The sequence below is a fragment of the Falco biarmicus genome, chromosome 10 (assembly GCF_023638135.1).
Source record: "Falco biarmicus isolate bFalBia1 chromosome 10, bFalBia1.pri, whole genome shotgun sequence".
Lineage (NCBI taxonomy): Eukaryota > Metazoa > Chordata > Aves > Falconiformes > Falconidae > Falco > Falco biarmicus.
Window position 1 is genome coordinate 31095620 of NC_079297.1, and position 18011 is coordinate 31113630.

Consider the following 18011-nt stretch of genomic DNA (forward strand, 5'->3'; position numbering starts at 1 on the left):
CGCAGTGTTTAGTTCCAAGTTTCACAGGCTGGTCTTCATTTGACCTCCCTGCATAAACTGGATGGGTGTTTAACAAGGCACAAGCTGTTTGTTTTTAACATATTTTCTCTAGAGTAGCACTAGTTTTGAGGAGGCTGGTTGTTTGAGTAATTCCATTATCCCAGAGTGCAGATGCCAGACTGAATTTGATGGTACTGAAGTTTCAGTAAATGGCAAAGAGAGCCCATTGTTGGTTTCAGGTCAGGTGAAGAAGACTCATAGGTATCATCTATCAGAAAAGTAGCACTAGTGAGGTATCCCTGGTCAACAAAACAGTTAAGTTTTTACTATGGAAACATTAGCAAATAGAAGGCGTGATTGGTGTTGGCTAACAGAGTTCTGTGTTCCACAGTACACTTCAGGATATCTGGCTGACTACAGTGTACCTTTCCTTAAGCTGTTTTGTTTTGAGAAATATTTCAGGGCTGTAATTTGCATTATATGTTACTGACTTCATTTGGGGAAATTGTTAGACTTCAGTAACTGTAATGACTGGGTAACCACTGAGGGAAATTAAAATAGCATTCTAAACTAAGCTGTTAACTTTTGTGAAAGCTAGGGACTAACGTACTTTTAGCAGTGTTTCCTAAAGATTTAAATGATTCATACTAAACTAACCTTTTGTCCTAGTGAAGTTGGCTTGCAGAGGCAATGCTACAGGCTTGGGAAAGCATGGCTGGAAAGCTGCTTGGTGGGAAAGGACCTGGGTGTGGGGATTGATGGGTGGCTGAACACAAGGCAGCAGTGTTCACAGGTGGCCAAGAAGGCCAACAGCACCCTGGCTTGTATCAGAAACAGTGTGGCCAGCAGGACAAGGGAAGTGATTGTCCCCCTGTACTCAGCAGGGGTGGGGATGCACCTCAAATCCTGTGTTCAGTTTTGGGCCTCTCACTTCAGGAGGGACGTAGAGGTGCTGGAGCATGTCAGAGAAGGGTGATGAAGCTGGTGAAGGGTCTGGAGCACAAGTCTTACGAGGAGCGGCTGAGGGAACTGGGGCTGTTCAATCTGAAGAGGAGGAGACTCAGGGGGATCTTATTGCTCTCTACAACTACTGAAAGGAGGTTGTAGTCAGGTGGGGACAGGTCTTTTCTCCCAGAGAGCAAGTAGCAGGACAAGCGGGAATGTCCTCAAGTTGTGCCAGGGGAGGTTTAGATTGGATATTAGGAAAAACTTGTGTGCTGGAAAGGCGGTCAAGCATTGGAACAGGCTGCCCAGAGAGGTGGTGGAATCACCATCCCTGGAGGTGTTTAAAAAATGCATAGATGCGGTGCTTAGGGGCATGGTTTAGTGATGGACTTGGCAGTCCTGGGTTAACAGTTGGACTTCATGATCTCAAAGGACTTTTCCAACCTAAATGATTCTATGATTCTACTGGAAAAGAAGGACTTAAAATCAAGGGGAAAAGAGAACACAGAGCAAATAATCTGGCTAAGTTTTTAGCTTGCCACATCAGTTACAAATACCAGATATTCATAGACCTGTATTACCTTAGGAATGATCTACAAAGGAAGTGTGCTCACTTGAAAATCATGAGTCTGATTCTCAGCTACCTTAAAGCTATTCTGCATCTTCTAAGCTAAAAATTTTTCTAAACTCAGTGCAAATACGGTATCATACATCTACAAGGCTCTTTCATGCAATTAATATTATGTAAAGCAACTTGAGGATAAATAAGAGCTGTCTCTATGGCTCTTCACTAAATCATTTTACTGAGAGTTGAGTTTTACTGTCCATTGTATTGATGTAGAAACTGGCCCTGAGTATATTGGGTACCTATAAATAATTTTGAAAAGATGAATTAGAAAAAAATTAGAGATGATTTATATTCAAAGAGGGTGCTAAATCCATTCAAGAAGTTGTTTGTTGCCAATTAATTACCTACCGCTAATTAGAATAATAAATTTGGGTGCAGTTGTAAGAACTGGCATTGATTTTAACCATAGGCTTATCTGGAAGTTACATTAAATGCTATCATTAGGATTAGTAATAAATCTGTCATAATAGGTGAAAATGGATAAAAAGGCTAAGAAGCCTTGGAAACATAATTTGACTAGCAGAAGTCTTTACACTTTATAAATATAACCACTGAAATTATTCACATGAATTGATCAGCTCAGACTTCAACACAATGTTATAAAACATGAAACCTGCACTTAGTGAAACTCAGTGCTAAAATGGAGGTATAACTCTTTTTCATTATAACATTTGCAATTTAAAAAGAAGTGTATGTGCTGCCAGTAAAGTTGTAGTAGGGAGCTCGAAGCTGGAAGTTTTAAACAAATGATCTAGTTATTAATTCTTCACTTCTGTATTCATGTAGCACCAATGTGAGATAGAGCAACCCTTTAGATGTCAATCCATCTTGTCTATCCTAAAGATCTTGTGATTCACTAGTTAACAAACTACTTAATAGATGACAGAAAATAGCAAAATAGAAGGGAAATGCTAGTAACAGAACTCTGAATATAATATGCCTCTCTTTAGAAAATTTAAATAGGTTTATTTATTTTGAGCCTTTCTCCAGGATGAAATTTGCCTGCTATGTGTTACATACTGCAGAAATGTCTGTATGAAACAAGGTCTGAGTATCTTTTGAAGCAATATACTTTAACGTGCTGTTGCTCTAAGTTGGTGTCAGCTGATGACATCAAATGATTTTTTCAAAATAAGACAATTTCTTAAAGACTCTGGGTTTTTTTTTTTTTTTGGCAAGCACACTAGAATTCAGAGTATTCAAATTGCTAGTTACTCAAGTTCAGTTGAGTGCTCTTGAAAACTTCATCAAATATTTTACAACCTCAATTAAAATAGAATCACTTTGAGGAAATGCTGGAGACTTTCACTTGAATTTTTATTTTGCACTGAATTATTTTTACTACTATTATTACATGAAATGCTGCTTTTATAGTGTAGAGTCTAGATAAATTGCTTTTTTGTCAATATGCCATGACATACTAAATTCAGAAATTCAAACTGATGGGGAACTACTATCTATATACTTCAGCTTCTATGCCAGTTACCCATCTACTGTTGCTCAGCTAAACAGAACTGGGGAAATCATACCAATAAGGTTCCTTATGCTCGAACCAATCTTGCTTAATGTATTTATTGCCCTGAAAAACAGTTATAATAGCAGGACAGCAGCACTTCTTGCTGATGCAAAACTGCTCAGGTTAATTTAAAATAAAGTGCAAACAAAAAACGTCTCTCAGTACTGAATCACCGAAATGTAAAATGCCAGAAGAAATTATGTGTTAAAGAACATAAAGTAGTGCATGTGAGGAGGGGAATGGAACTGAAGAACAGTCTCTTTTGTCATACATATAGAATAGCAAACTCTGAATTATGCATTATCACTCATTGAAAAAATTCTGAAATCAAAATAAATAATTTTCTAAAAGTGAAAATGAAACAGCTCTCTGCAAAACACTAAAAGAGAAAATAATTTTTGGGAATCCTTAGAAAATAGGGACAGTGCAAAAAATGTAATTCAAATGTATAAATCCGTCATTTACCTGAATCTTGGATATTGTGTGCTTATTCTTGCCATCACTTCTTAGGACATAGGAAAACAGTAAAAGGCTCTTTTAAAAGGTGGGGAGAGTAAGTGGGTAATCAGAGGAGTGGAATCACTTCCATATGGTGACAAACTAGACAGACTGAGTTTCTGTAGCTTGGAAATGAGAAAACAGAGAGAAGAGAGGGTAGAGCAAATAAAGTAATGAATTACATGAAGGTGGTGAATGTGGAACTATTGTTTCAGTATATCTTCACATATACAAATTAAAGAGTTTGTGTTAATATTTCCAGGTAGCAAGTTTAAAACAAACACTAAGAAATGCTTTTTCACACAAAAAATAATCAAACAGTGTAGAGGCATTGTCACTGTATGTTAGAAAGGCCAAAAGTTTAACTGAGTTCAAAAAGGGATTAATGGCTAATTTTGTTTCATGAATTGTGAAAACATCCTGTTCAGACACAACTTCTGGCTTAGGAAATTCTTAAGCCACTAATTGCCAGAAGATGGGAAGGTGGAGTTGCTTGTCTGGCTCTGCCTCTTAACATATTTCCTTATGCATCTCCTAATGGCCTTGTTGGAGCAGGATAATGGGCTAGACAGATTTTATTTTATTTTTTTTTTTTTGGTCTGACCCATTAAGGTGCTCTTTATTTTGTAGGCATAGTTTTTTGTCAGTAATGGGGAGACAAAATGGAAATTTTCAACTTGTTTTTTGGAGTTGGGTAAATGCTGTCTGGAATATGATTCATAATAGCTAATTATCATGATCACACTTTGTGCTTTCCTTATTTTAATATAAAAAAAAATTGTCTACAAATTAATCTCCTGATGCTTGGGAAGATCTTCTCTAAATACAGGGGGATGTGGACAAAGAGAAATCATTTATGTATTTCACTTGAGTGATCATGATTTATGTGTATTCTAAAGAACAATGTGTCAGAAAAACTGATATAGTGAGCAGGGTAATTTTCCTTCTGTCTGAAAAGGGGTTAATGTTGTTATTTTTGTCTTGTTGTAATTTAAGGAATACTAAGTTTCATGACAAAACATCCTAGATTCTACAGCTGTACTTCTGACAATTAGAAGGAACAGAGGCAAACAAGGAGAGTTTTTTAACATCTGTACTTTTTTTTTTTTTTTTTTTTTTTTTTTACAACTCTATCATACTTTCTTCTCAAAGTGAAGGTTGGCTTTTGGGATTTAAGAAAATGTGAATGATTTTTTTGTGTTTTCTGACTAACTTTCTAGTCTAGGGTTTTTCCATTTGAATTTATAATGCAGGAGTTTTTGTATTTACTAAACAGAGATTTAATCAATTATCATAGTGCACTTTAGAAATGAAAAATACATTACTCTGTGTCAAATGAGTTTATCTTGTACTGCATGCAAACTATGCAAATTGTTATAAGTCATGATCTCAAACTTCTACAGTTGTTATTTTTGTTTATTAGGAAACCTTGCTTCAGATCCAAAAAGGCAATAAGGAGACTACACATAGCAAGAAGAAAGCAAACTACAATCGATCATGAAATGCAATTACACAATATTCAAAGCTGAGTGAAATAAAGACCTTAAATAGCAGTAGCCTTTAAAGTTTAAAATTAAAAGCAGTTTCATCATATATGGTGAAAAGGGGGATTGAATCAATGAAACTGACCTCTTGTATCTTGTTTGCTATGAAATTATAGTCGAGGTGAGGCTACTTTTCCTATGTATGTTAATAAATTTTGGTCATTTGTGGAATATTACTTCAGTGGTCTGGAAGGAGATTTCTTGAGTTCAGGTGGTGCTCAGTGTATAAATGGAAGTGCAAGAATTAAAAAGACCTTCCACCTGGTCATTCTTAGCTTGGCTAATGTAATTGCAGTTTTTGTTCTAACAGTAAGGTTTTATATAAACAGCACAGAGCATTACTGCTGTGATACTGAGTTGCAATAAATCAGGCTGGATTAAAAGAATGGGGGCTATAATACAAACTTTCTTCTTGTCCTTTCTGGTATAATATCATATAAAACTGCAGCATGTATCTAGAAGGTAGACAACAATCCACTATACTGTCAGACTAGCTGTAGGATGCCAATAAAAGTTTGGGAAAAAAAAGCCCAACCTCTCTTGCTTTCACTGAATTTGTTTTCTTCTTTACCTTTTGTCTTCATTTCTTTGGAATCCTTTAGTATGAATCCATCTTTCACTAGAGGAAGAGATACTAAAATGTTGAAGTATTTCATGTTTAGAAGACTTGCCAAAAATGAAGACTGAGTCTTCAGCTGATGAAAACTGTCAGAAAAAATTACTTTATTTGTTGTAGATCAGAAATCTGAAATTCTTGCTGAGTACACTTTTGGAAGTGTATTTTGTATGCAAATATTACATTCATTGCCCATGCTTGTATTTGTAAATTCTGTGGAAACTGTTTTAGACATGTGAAAATTAAAATCTCCCATGCTGTGGAAACTTGCAGTAATTCTTTGAACTCTTGGCCTCCTGCTTTGCTTTATTACCAGTGAATGAAGTTGCCCTGAGAGGGGATGTAATGGGCCTAGTGGGGGGCAATATTGGTAAGGTCAGTCAGTCCTTTATTGTTGCAACCATGGTTAATTTCAGCAACTACCACTGAGAATCTTTTAAGCTTTTGCATGAAGATAAGGAAAATGTAAGTAATCTGAAAATACATTACAGCTTTCTTTTTAACTGTAACTTGTCTTTTTCCCTTAGCTCTATGTAACTGTCCCTGAAATTTATAGATATACTTATCTTGAATATCATTAGTAGATCTATAATGGTTTATAAATGTATTTATAAAATCATAGAATCATTTTGGTTGCAAAAGACCTTTGAGATCAAGTCCAACCAGTAACCCATGACTGCCAAATCCCCCAATAACCATATCCCTAAGCACTGCATGTACTATTTACTTATCTCAAATCTCTGCTGTTTGTTCACAAATAACTTTATAGCAGGCTATGTGGTATAAAGGTAATTAAAAAACCAAAATCTGTTTGGAATAGAAAGCAAAGCATATTGCTGTGTTACTACAAGAAAACTGTTTGGTTAGTTGCCTTTTGTCAGTCAAGTGTAACCTGATAGGTGGATGCAGCTGTGTGATATTGCTGGTGTTTATTCTAAGGTTGTTTTGCTTTATCTCATTCCTTTCCTTTCTCTGCCTTCTAGCATGCACTTAATTCAGGTGGACTCTGTTCAGCGATGGATGGAAGATTTGAAGTTGATGACAGACTGTGAATGTATGTGTATTCTCCAGTCCAAGCCAATCAGCATTGAAAAAGATGAACAAAATGAACTTATCCTTTCCTCACAATACAGCAGATGTGATAACTTGCAGCTGCTGTTAAAAAGAGCTTGGATCATAAGCACAGAGTTGACCAGGATTGCTCAAAAGCTGGAGAAGAACAGATGGCAGAAAGTCCACAGCATGACAGTAAGAGTCAACTGCCATGTGCGTTCAATGGTAAATGAATACAATACGTTCACCAGGAATCCTTCAGAAGAGATGCACCAGGTAGGAGGCCTTACCTGATGTCATGTTTGTCTTGTTTAATTTTTTTACTGTAATGATCAAAACTTACTTTAAACAGTCTGTAAGAAATCCTTACATACAAATACTATTCCTTGTTTAAGACTTTCTAATCCCTTTTCAGTGACAGAAATATTCTTGACTCATTTTGTATCCTACTTTATCATGGGCCTGATTCTGAATTTTAATAATACTGATAAATTATATTGAAAAAGATTTTGGTTTTGAGGACTACTGGACTAAAGTAATTAGATATCCCATTTGTGAGTTTGTTTGCATTTCCGATGTAGAAAATACTACTTTTTTATTAACTTCATTTTTACCTCTACTTTTTCTACTCTGAAAAGTAGAAAAAGGGTGTCCATATGAAATACTATGTTTCTGGATGGTTTTCATCTACTTATCGTCAACAAACACTATTTATTTTTAAAAAGGAATTGTGTGTATGGATATTGCTTTAAAACCACTTCTTCTTTCTTTACAGTTTGAAAAACTTTTAATAGACAAGTGTTCAGAATTTACAGCATTCACAGAAAGGTAATTTAATTTTTCTAGTGGAAATATTAATTTTGCTATTGTATTAAGTTGTATTATTTGAAATCCTGCATTGTAGAATGAAAACCTATGTTGTGAGACTGTTGTACTGCATGTTCTTGTATGCATATATCCATGTATTATTAAATCAAACTGATGCCTTTAAATTGCAGTTGTAGGTTTACTCAGCTCCTTGCATTCCAGGATGCTGAGACTGGGAAATAATAATCTCTTCAAAATTCTTCTTATGATATTTCCTCTGCCTAACATGTTACCCCGTTTCCTTCAGCACACTTCAATCAATCTTTTTTTGATTTACTTTAAACACTGTGCAAGTCATTCTGCTCAGGGCATCATCAGGGAAAAAGACACCATCTAATTATCAGGAAAGAACATTTCTTGATCAGTATTGCTTTTTGTCAGACCCACACAGCTCAAACTTTATAGTCTACTATGAAACACAGCAATTTAATGAGAGCTGTGATCTCATAGTGTCTGCCCCAAATCAGTCCTCTTCCTCCTTGTCTGTTTGAAAAAAAGTTGCTGGATGTGGCTGAATGACACGTAAATCTGAAAAGGGGACCTACTGTGTAGGTGGAGACACCGATGAACTGAACTGTATCTTCTGTTATATTGGCCTGCCTGGATGGAGTACGTTTTGGCAATTCAAATGAATGCATTTCTGTGAGGAAGTGTTAGTTATTTCATATGACTCGTATAAAGTTTTCCATTTTTATCTAAGCTGGTTTCCAGGATAGTTATACTAACTCTGTAAAACTGCTGTATGTAATCTTTCTGCATAGGAGGCCAAATTTTACTTTTGAGTATGCTGTTAGAAATGTATATGGACTTTACTCATCTGGGTGCACATCCATTTTGGGCCCTTATCCTGCTATCATAAAAGCATGGCAAAGAAGGTAAAGAAATAAAAATTTTTTGAAAGCGCTTCTTTGGTCATGAATGATGGATGGATATACACATTTGCAGTTGAAATGCAGGCATCCTAGAGTGACTGTAACTATTAGGATAAATGGAAAATAGCAGTTACACTGGTATAAACACAGAGCATCTGCAACAAAATTTGGCCTGCAATCTGTGAAGTAAATTATTATCCCCAAATTATTCATTAACGTCCACTGTTGTCCTTTAATGGTATACTTACTATATGTAGACAAAGCTTTGATTGAAGTCTGGTATGATGCTAATGGCACAAAGATAGTGTTCTCATGAACAATTGAATTCCCATTATATCCCCATTATTAACACAGAACTCACCTGTGACAATCAGCACGCTGAAATGATAGTTGACTTGCATCTTTTTTCCTTCATCCCTTTCCTTTCTCTTTCTTTTCAGGTGCATACAAACTGAAGATGAGCAAATACTGAAGTCCATGAAATCTTGTATTAATGAAACGCTCACTACCGTTGCTCAGTATTTTGGCCAGTTGATAGAGCTGGTTTTAACACATGAGGCACAGGTTAGTTTATAGTTGTTGGTTTTTTTTTAAAAAAGAAGTCTAAAAATTTTTGATTCTTGAGGGAGAACATCCATTAAGAGGAGAATTAGAATTACAGTTCTCAATTTTCAGCAAACTTATTATCCCTAATTCAAATATCTTGCAAAGAGATTTAGGCGTTTGTAGTGTCAAATTCTTCGATAACCCCAAATACCAAACAAAATGATCTTGTGGCTCACTACAAGGCATCTAATTTCTGGAAAATATCTTTATTAAAAAGACCTGTGGACACATTTTCTCTTCCTTTCATGCAGACACTGCTTTTCTTTAGAAACCTTGAAAAAAAGCCTGTCCTGTTTTGAGTCTCATTAAAAGCTAAACTTTTTAGAAAATATAAGTATAGCAAGTATATTATTACAGCACACATTTTAACCAGTGCATGTCTTAGACTCCAGGAAGTAAGCGATAAAAATAGTGTTGGGTACAAGTTATACATGTGTAACTTTCCAGAAACAGAGCTGTACCACTGCAGGCATGATGTCTAGTTTCCTGTGGTGATTAAATGTAGATAAGGACGCTGAACAATTAGTCTGGGACTACGGACACATTACATTTTTTTCTGTTAGACCATTATTGAAATAGTAGCAACTTGCAACTCTAACCAATGTATTCTGACTTACATTGATCTCTTTCTTGAGATCTCCTTGGAAATCCCTTTTCAGCCTCTAACCTTCCTCAAATAAAAGCCCCCAAATGTAATAATGCTCAGTTAATTTGTCTGTATGTTAAAGGTGATGTTATGCTGAAATTTTGTATTGTCCCTGCAGAAAAAGAGGAAATGAGAGGCTTAGTGAAGAGGAAATAGTTAAATAGTATTTACTATGGTGCTAAAGCAAAATTAATGCGTGGTGTTGGTTAAATTCTAACATATCTTGAATGCAGTAAGATAGCAAAAAAAAAAAAAAAAAGGTGGCTCTTTCAGAAACATCCCTTATAGTTTGTAAAGATTATTACTAGGAGGTGAGAATCTCCAGGATACATCTGCAGAATTACAGTTAAACTAACAAGCTGTTAACTAATGCATTTTGGTTAGGGTTTGAGAACTACATAAAATACCACATACGGGTTAAAGTGTGTAAATAATTTTGCACATTGCCAATTCAGTGAATAGCTTTTGGTTGTTTTGATGCGTCTGCTTTTTAATCTGAAGAGCAATTCTTCATGGCTAATATTCTGTCTTTGGGTACTTTGGCACCTACTGATACACATGAAATCCTAGTCCATTTTCCTTTTAAGGGAGCAGATTTAATTACTCTGTATCATCTTGTGTGTATTTGTGGCTGAAGACTTGGATTAGAGGTCATTGATAAAAATACTTCTAAGAAGAGTTTTTTGAGCCCTTCAGTCAGGCTGCATGCCCCCTTCTGCCATACAACCACGCTGTCTATGGGTAGTTTGCTGCTCTGAAACACACTGTGTCTGTGTGAGAAACTAGAACTCAGCTTAAATTGTATAATTTCCTACTCAGTGTATCAGGATTTTATTCAGGATAGGTTCATATAAAAATGTGAAATAAGATACTTCTTTCATGGAACATTTTTCTAATGCTGAAGATGGGAGAACACAGCCTCTTAAAGGGAAGATAACTGAATTTTGTAAAAATAAGAACGTAAAATGTGGGTGTTTCCTTGGACTTCTTTCAAAGTTGGATTAAATATAAAAATGCTTACCTTCTTCCTTCTAGAAATACAATTAATTCTTCTTCTAATGATTGTATGTACTTTCAGAAAGAGTAAAAGTAAATAAACTTCATATTCTTCTTACAGCTGTGTTTCTCTGTGAAGCTGCAATGGCACACATGCAAAAGCAAAGTAACTGTTTACAAAGATAAAAATATTTAACCTATTTCATGCACTGGAGAAATAAACTGTATTCCTCTACAAGAATTCCCTGTATTGGTCAACAACATTTTCTGTGTAGACTGAGAATAATGACTAACCCAGAGTCTTAGAAAGTACTGTTAGAAAGGGTATAGCAATATTCCTTATAAATAAGGTGCAAATTTTGTATCACCTTGTGATACAGTTTCTACACTAAGACAATTAGTTGCCTCCGAAAATTTTAGTTCAATCCCTGGCCAACCCCAATAATAATTTACTAAATAGCTGAAGAGTTCTTTATTGAATGTTCTCACACACACCTGTTCTCATACTCCATTTGTATTTATTTTTAAATATCACTATTCTTGGCATTTATTCAAAAGCAATGATACATGTGTTTACTTTGTTGTCTATCAGTCTGACTCCTGCCAGTGTTTCTTTTTCCTTTCTCTGGGTGAGAAGCAAGATGATATGAATTAAATGGACTTTCCACTCAATTGTATCTTTAAATATAACACTAACATTTATCATTGGAAGTAAATTATGTTTATTATGTTGTCACACAGAATCTGCTGAGACAAATAGAACTGTCGGATAGTATGTACATCACTGAGTCAGCGATTAGTAGTTTGTTCAGCCTTACCCAGGAAGGTGCGCATCTGTGCCGTATCGTAGCTAAGGTAAGAGTATATATGGATTAATCCAAAGTAAAATAGAAATACAAGTGAATTATTTTACTTAACACAGAAGTGGTTGCAAGTTTTGAAATGTACAGTGCAAGATGAAATTCTGTATTTCAGGAGACTAATGATCTAGGTTGAAGAACAAAATTTACTCTGAGAAACTATTTTTGCTGTGTTTGCAAGCCTTACTCTGCAGAGTTTATTACCACAACTATCCTATTAAATTTAAATAGATTTAATAAAGCCCAATGCCTGTGCAAACAATTGCAGTAGGATGGTAAGCTCCGACAAGCTTCTGGGCATTGATTCAACTACAGTTGTGTTTGTAGCACCTGAGGTATTACCCTGCCCTTCAGCATCTTGGGCATCTTTTTAGTGTCTCTCCTGACAAAAGTTTTTAAATACCAGCCACGTCAGTGGAGAGAAGCTTTACAGCTGGCCATGCATATGGCTGACTATGCAGAGAAACAGCAAACCTCTACAGCTGTATGTAGAGAGAAGGTTAGATATATTATTAAAGATGTAATTTTAGAAATACATTGCACCCATTATTTTCCTCTTACAGAGGAACATCATTACAGTTACTTCTGGCAGTTTGTGTTCTTGTTTACTGAGTATTTGATACTAATTTTTGGTATAAACGAACCACTTTGCCACACTCTATTATGCTGGTAATTCCTGCAGAGCTTGCGCCTTTGAGGACACTTGGATCTTGAAAAAGTGAGAAAGGCAGGGCATTGTGTGAGGTCAAGGACAGGATAATCACAGCCACAGCAGATACAGAAAGAAGAAAGAACCGAAAACTTTCACAAGCTTCTGCTTGTGGCGTGCCAATCCCTTGGTCTGCTCAGAGATGAGGTTAAACAGCAGCATTTAATTCATTTTACTTCTGATCTGCCTTTACATGGATGTTTGCACCATAAAATGTACTGCTTTATTCTCAAGGCTGCAAACAAGGTAGACTCAGAAACATGTAGTGGGTCCTGACAACAGCTTGAGTGTTTTATTTTTTTCTAAATTGGTATTTGAGCTCCACTCAGTGGTATCCAAAAACAATGTTAAAAAGTTGAGAATTGAGGAAGTGCAGAACTAACAAACAGAGGAAAACTGGTCTTGTGCTTTTTATCATTGTGTGAATTCCATAACAGTTTAATTTAGCAGAAGTGAAGTCTGACCTTCCATAAATCACTGAATTAATTTACTGCTAAAACCTGGACATGTCACAGGTTTATAAGTGAGTAAATGCATCTCCTTATGCAAAGAGCCCTAAGTGGTGTTTGGTTGCCAAATTACAGTGGCGGTTGCAATCACCTGTCCTGCGTTGTCTCTTTCCTCTGTGCACTGTGAAATACATTTGCCCTGACTCACCATCATCCTTCACCTTCTGTACTGTTTCAGTTGCCTGCATCAGTGACCAAGGTGGCAGAGGAATCATAACAGACCAGAACTTTGAATTCAGTCGTTTGAGTAGTTAGCTATGACGGTGAAAGCACAGGGTAATTTTGAGGCAGGGGCAGGGGGAACACGGACACAAAATCTGGAATTGTGCCCACTCATTAAGAGGGTGAGAATGGATTCAAGTTTTGCAAAGATCTCAAAACCTACTACAGATGTAGAAGCTCCCTTGAGAGCTGTCATTTTATCTTTGGTAAAAACTACCCAGAAAAATGAAGTATTTCTTTACAGTGAAAGCAAAACTCAACAAATTTGTTCATGTACCCTTGAAGTCTTACTCTCCATGACAGTGTGTGATCTTGTGCAATGTTGTTAACTTTTTTTCCTCAAGCTATAAATTACAACTGTAATGCACACCAAAATAATGGACATGCAAACAAAGAACAATAACAATATTGTAAAGCTACAATATTATAGGACCTGGTTTCTCACTTTGCATTTTGGTAAGGGTTTCAGTCTTCTCTCTCCCGCCCTCTACTCCCCTGCCAATATTTTACCAAAATATTGAAAGACTGTGAAGTGCTAACCCTCTGTGCTGAAGTGTCACCTATCATTTTATTCCACCTGGAGGCATTTTTTGACTGTGGTTTGGTTTTTTGGTTTTTTTTTTAAACACATAACTTTGTAATCTAATGTGAAAGAGTCATGTTGCTGACTCACCCTGGTAGCCAGCTATTCATTCTCACTAGCTGTCAGAAGTGTAAAGTCTAAGGTATCTAAAACAAATTAGTAGTAACGAGGGCAAGATAAGAAATGAAGGGAGAAAGCCTATATAATTGTAATAAAAATCTTTGCATTCTGAACTAAAAGAAGAAATAACATTCAGCTGTGAGTGTCAAACCATAATACATAGTGTTCATCTACAAGGTGTCAGCATAATGGAAACTACCAGTTTAGATAATTTAAAAAACAGAAAGAGAGAATGAGGGAAGGAAGAACCAAGTAAAGCAGTTTTTGCAACTACCACAGAAAAGTTTTAGTCGGTTTTCTGTCTGCAGATCAGTTTCCTACCTTTGGAACCAAATGTTGCTACAATACTCCTCTGTCAAGTCTTATGACACATGCTTAAGCATCAAACAGTGTGACTAACTTGCTGTATCGTTGCCTGGGGTTGCATTCCAGGGATGTATTCACAAAAGTCCTTTTTATTACATTATGAGGTTTTGATCCTATGATCTTTCATACTAAAATTTTATAAATTGGTCTTCATTGTTAAATCTCTACCTTTCATGTTCTGAGAGAATAAGGAGATACTAAACCCCAGAAATTACAAATTTTGAGTGGACTTGAGCAGCTGTCAAAAATTGGTATTACTTGAAGCAGACTAGTTCTAAATTGATTTGGCTTCATAACAACTAGAAGAATCAGTAAAACTAAGGTCCACAGTTACAATAAATAAGTGCTGGGACACAGAATGATAAAGAAAAAGAAGTTTTTGTGAGTAAATCAATTTCACTGATCATAATTGGAGTCTAATACCAACTATTGGTCTGGTTGCTATAATTTCCTAAAAGAGAGAGAGGCAAAACTGAAGATAATGAAGATAGCCATACCTGCTTATCTCACCCTTCTTTAGAGAATGCTTGACTACTTTAGTCCCATATGGATGTGCAGCAGATGACTTGCTCCTAGGATTCATCTTGGAGCTTCTAATGCTTCTAATACATTTTGGCCTTACCTCCTTTGCAGGTCAGTTCCTTTTCTAGCAAGTATTTGTTAAGATTTCTTTGGAGATCATCTTTCAAGCCAATTATAAATGTCCTCCATCATGAGGAAAGGCTCGATGAGAATTCACCATCTTCAGTGATTTCAGGCTGAAACTGCAAAATAATACACCTTAGAGCTGGATGCTTTTTCTCTCCCCTCTTTATTCATTCAACTCACTATGCACAGTGGGGCTTTTTATACTCATGATCTCCTTCACATACTTTTTGTGATTGTATTTCAGGTGATTTTTGTTATCTACTGCTAGCCCTTCTGAACAGCTTCTCAGATGTCTCCACAAAACTGATTTCCTGTCAGTCCAATACAGGAGAGAAGTAGGTCATCCAGCAGTAAAGCAAGTTCTCCTCTTTTTCAAATACTGCTTCATAGAGTATGTGAAGCCTGTCTGAGATGAAACTTGAATTACAGCAACAGCAGCGTTTAACGTATGTGTTATTTGGTTAAAAACCGGAAATGCCAAGCAGTTTGCAAAGGATAAATAAAAGCATCCTTAGACATACTGGGAACTTTTGGAAAGGTCCAAGTTAATCTCCAAAGCAAGCAAAGCTCAATGCTGTTGAATGGTACTGTTTACCCACCTGACCCATTTATGTGCATCCCTGTCAGATGGCATAATTTTGTCATCGTTGCAAAAGATACAGGGGACAAATCTTGAAAAAGATGAATAAATCCTAGGGAATGCTCCCTAGTGAGGGGAGTGTTTCTGACAAGTGATAGAATCAGGCTCAGTGTTTCCTACCTATTCCTTGTTTCACTTACAGCTCCCTAGGTTCATAACTCATGATCAATATTTTACAGCTTGGTAATGGCACACAGGGCACAAAATAAACAGTTTAGATCTTCTCCTGTTAAATGCAGTGATAAATCTCTTCCTGTCCATCAGAGGGAAAAGCAGGGCAACCATTTGTCATACTGGAAGCTTGATGCAAATGTGCCAACATCACAGGAGCGTTACTGGAGTTGTCCACAAACTTCTGCTTATTATGACTAAAATAGAGAATCAGATCACCTCTGATTCCACTGAACTGTGGGGGACTTTCAAAGTGATAATAAAATAAATAAATAATACCCAGTTACCTTAGGTTTGGGGACAACACTGTAATAGCTTTTTTTTCCTATATTTTTCATAGATAATTACTGCTTGGGTGAAATATCAATATCCTTTCGTGGAAGGAAAAATATGACTGAAAGCCTCTTTCCCACTTTATTTTAAAGGCTCAGAAATACCTTCCTGCAGTAAGCTATATATAGCAATACTAGATATAAAATAACTCATACAGATACGTGTGTAGTTATTACAGTTCCAGAAATAAATTTTAACAAAGCTCTGTAAGCCTGGTGTTTTCACTGGTATCACAGATATTGCATATACATGTGTAAAGACATAATGCAACAGTTCATTCTTGAGGTGTTAATTTTGTCAAATTCTATTTTTCTTATAAATTGGTATATATTTTTGTTAGACTGAACAGATAGGTTTGCTCGCTCTATTATTCTCTACTGTATTCCAGCAGAACTGGTACAAAAATGTAGAATTCTGAAAATGAGGGAAGTCTGAATTGTAGTCCAGGGCTTTTATGTCAGTACAACCTGTTGGGCTTTCAAAAACACAAATGGTTGAAGAGAAAAAGTTTATTTCTGTGAATCTGAAAAATATTATATACAGAGGCTACTGAAACAGGCTTCAAAAGAAGGGTATATATTACATTAGCTCCATGATTCCACCTATTTTTAATTTACTTCTGTAATCTGAATTATTTAGTCGGAAATCTTTCATTTGTCATTAATTTTTTTAATGCTTTCCTCTTCATTATATGTCTGCTCTTACATAATATATATGGCATCTGTACTCTACCTGATGGAATAACATTTTGAAATCAAATATAATCCAAAAAAAAAATCCCCACCACAGGAAGTTCACATATTGTCTGTATATTCATCTTTCCATTCATTATGTGAACTTTTTTAAGACACATGTTTACAAGCTGTGTTGGAAATCATTAATGATAGCTGCTGTAAGGATATAGATATACTCAAATCTTTGTCATTATTGCCATATTTAAAAAAAAAAGTGTAGGATTATTTTTTTTACATATTAGAGGATGAAGATAATGTATTGTATCTGTATAGAACTTGACACCTATTTCCACTGTATTTTCAGTAGCTCTTTAACCATATGACTGTCTTTTCATATTTTAGCATTAAGTAAATATTGTATGGAGCTCAGAAGTATAGATGAATGGGAAATGTACGCTAACAAAATCGGTTTTAAACTAATACCATATGGTTGAACTATCACTTCAATGCCACTCCAATTGCTACCTATTGATAATTCTTCGTAATTTTCACATGAATGTCAAGTTTAATTTAAATTATGCTTGTAATTGGTAAAAGTCGATTGATTAAGCACACCTCCCACTGAGGCTATATTACTTTTTCATCAGTTGATGTATAAGCATTAATCAACTTGAGTTGTCTGCGTGAGCTTAAGATCCTCTTTGTTGGTGTTGTGGCAGTAGCAAATTTGGAGAAATTACTAAAGGAATCTGCCCCTTATCCCAGGCTCAGTTAAGTACTAGGGAAACATTCAGTGCTGCTTTTCTGATTTTTCCTTTGTCTCGGCAGGCAGGAGGTGTAGTTGCGCTCTTTAAGATCTGTCGCCAGGATTGTTTCAGGTGCCTTTATCCCCAGGCATTGAGAACATTGGCATCCATTTGCTGCGTAGAAGAAGGGATGCACCAGCTTGAAAAGGTAGGCACTTCAGCATTCTTTACTGGCTGTGTCATAAAACAAAGTCTTGTATTTAATCTGTTCTAGGAATTGATAACTTGATGGTGTTTGATACTGTGCTCCATAGTATGCTCACTTTTTCTGTAAAGAACACATCTTCAGCCTTTACAAAATTAGTCCCAGAGATAAATAACGTTATTCTATTCAGTTGCTTGCACTAATAAGCTATCTAAGTGGGAATAATTTTCATAAAACAGGTAAACGCGTCAGTGACTACGTCAAAAAAACTAGGGAAATTATAATTTCTGGACTCTGAAGTGTTTGTTTAGAAACTCTAATATTTCAAATAACACTTAAAAGATAGAAAGCTTTCTACCTCTTTAAATCTTTTCCTGATGCTCAGGTAGGGCACCTGCTTGTGGTACTGCTGTAACTTTTGAGAGCTGTAATCTGTGA

At 35.9% G+C, this 18011-nt stretch overlaps 1 protein-coding gene across 7 annotated transcripts in view; it reads left to right on the forward strand.

Annotated features, from left to right (window-relative positions):
- INSC (INSC spindle orientation adaptor protein) overlaps positions 1 to 18011 on the forward strand; it is a 138376-nt gene that overhangs the window by 69017 nt on the left and 51348 nt on the right. For all 7 annotated transcript variants that reach the window (XM_056354826.1, XM_056354825.1, XM_056354824.1 and 4 more), the window contains 5 exons: positions 6731 to 7076; positions 7576 to 7628; positions 8980 to 9103; positions 11529 to 11642; positions 17451 to 17576. In XM_056354826.1, the coding sequence (XP_056210801.1) occupies positions 6731 to 7076; positions 7576 to 7628; positions 8980 to 9103; positions 11529 to 11642; positions 17451 to 17576 (763 nt within the window). The remainder of the gene's footprint in view (positions 1 to 6730; positions 7077 to 7575; positions 7629 to 8979; positions 9104 to 11528; positions 11643 to 17450; positions 17577 to 18011) is intronic.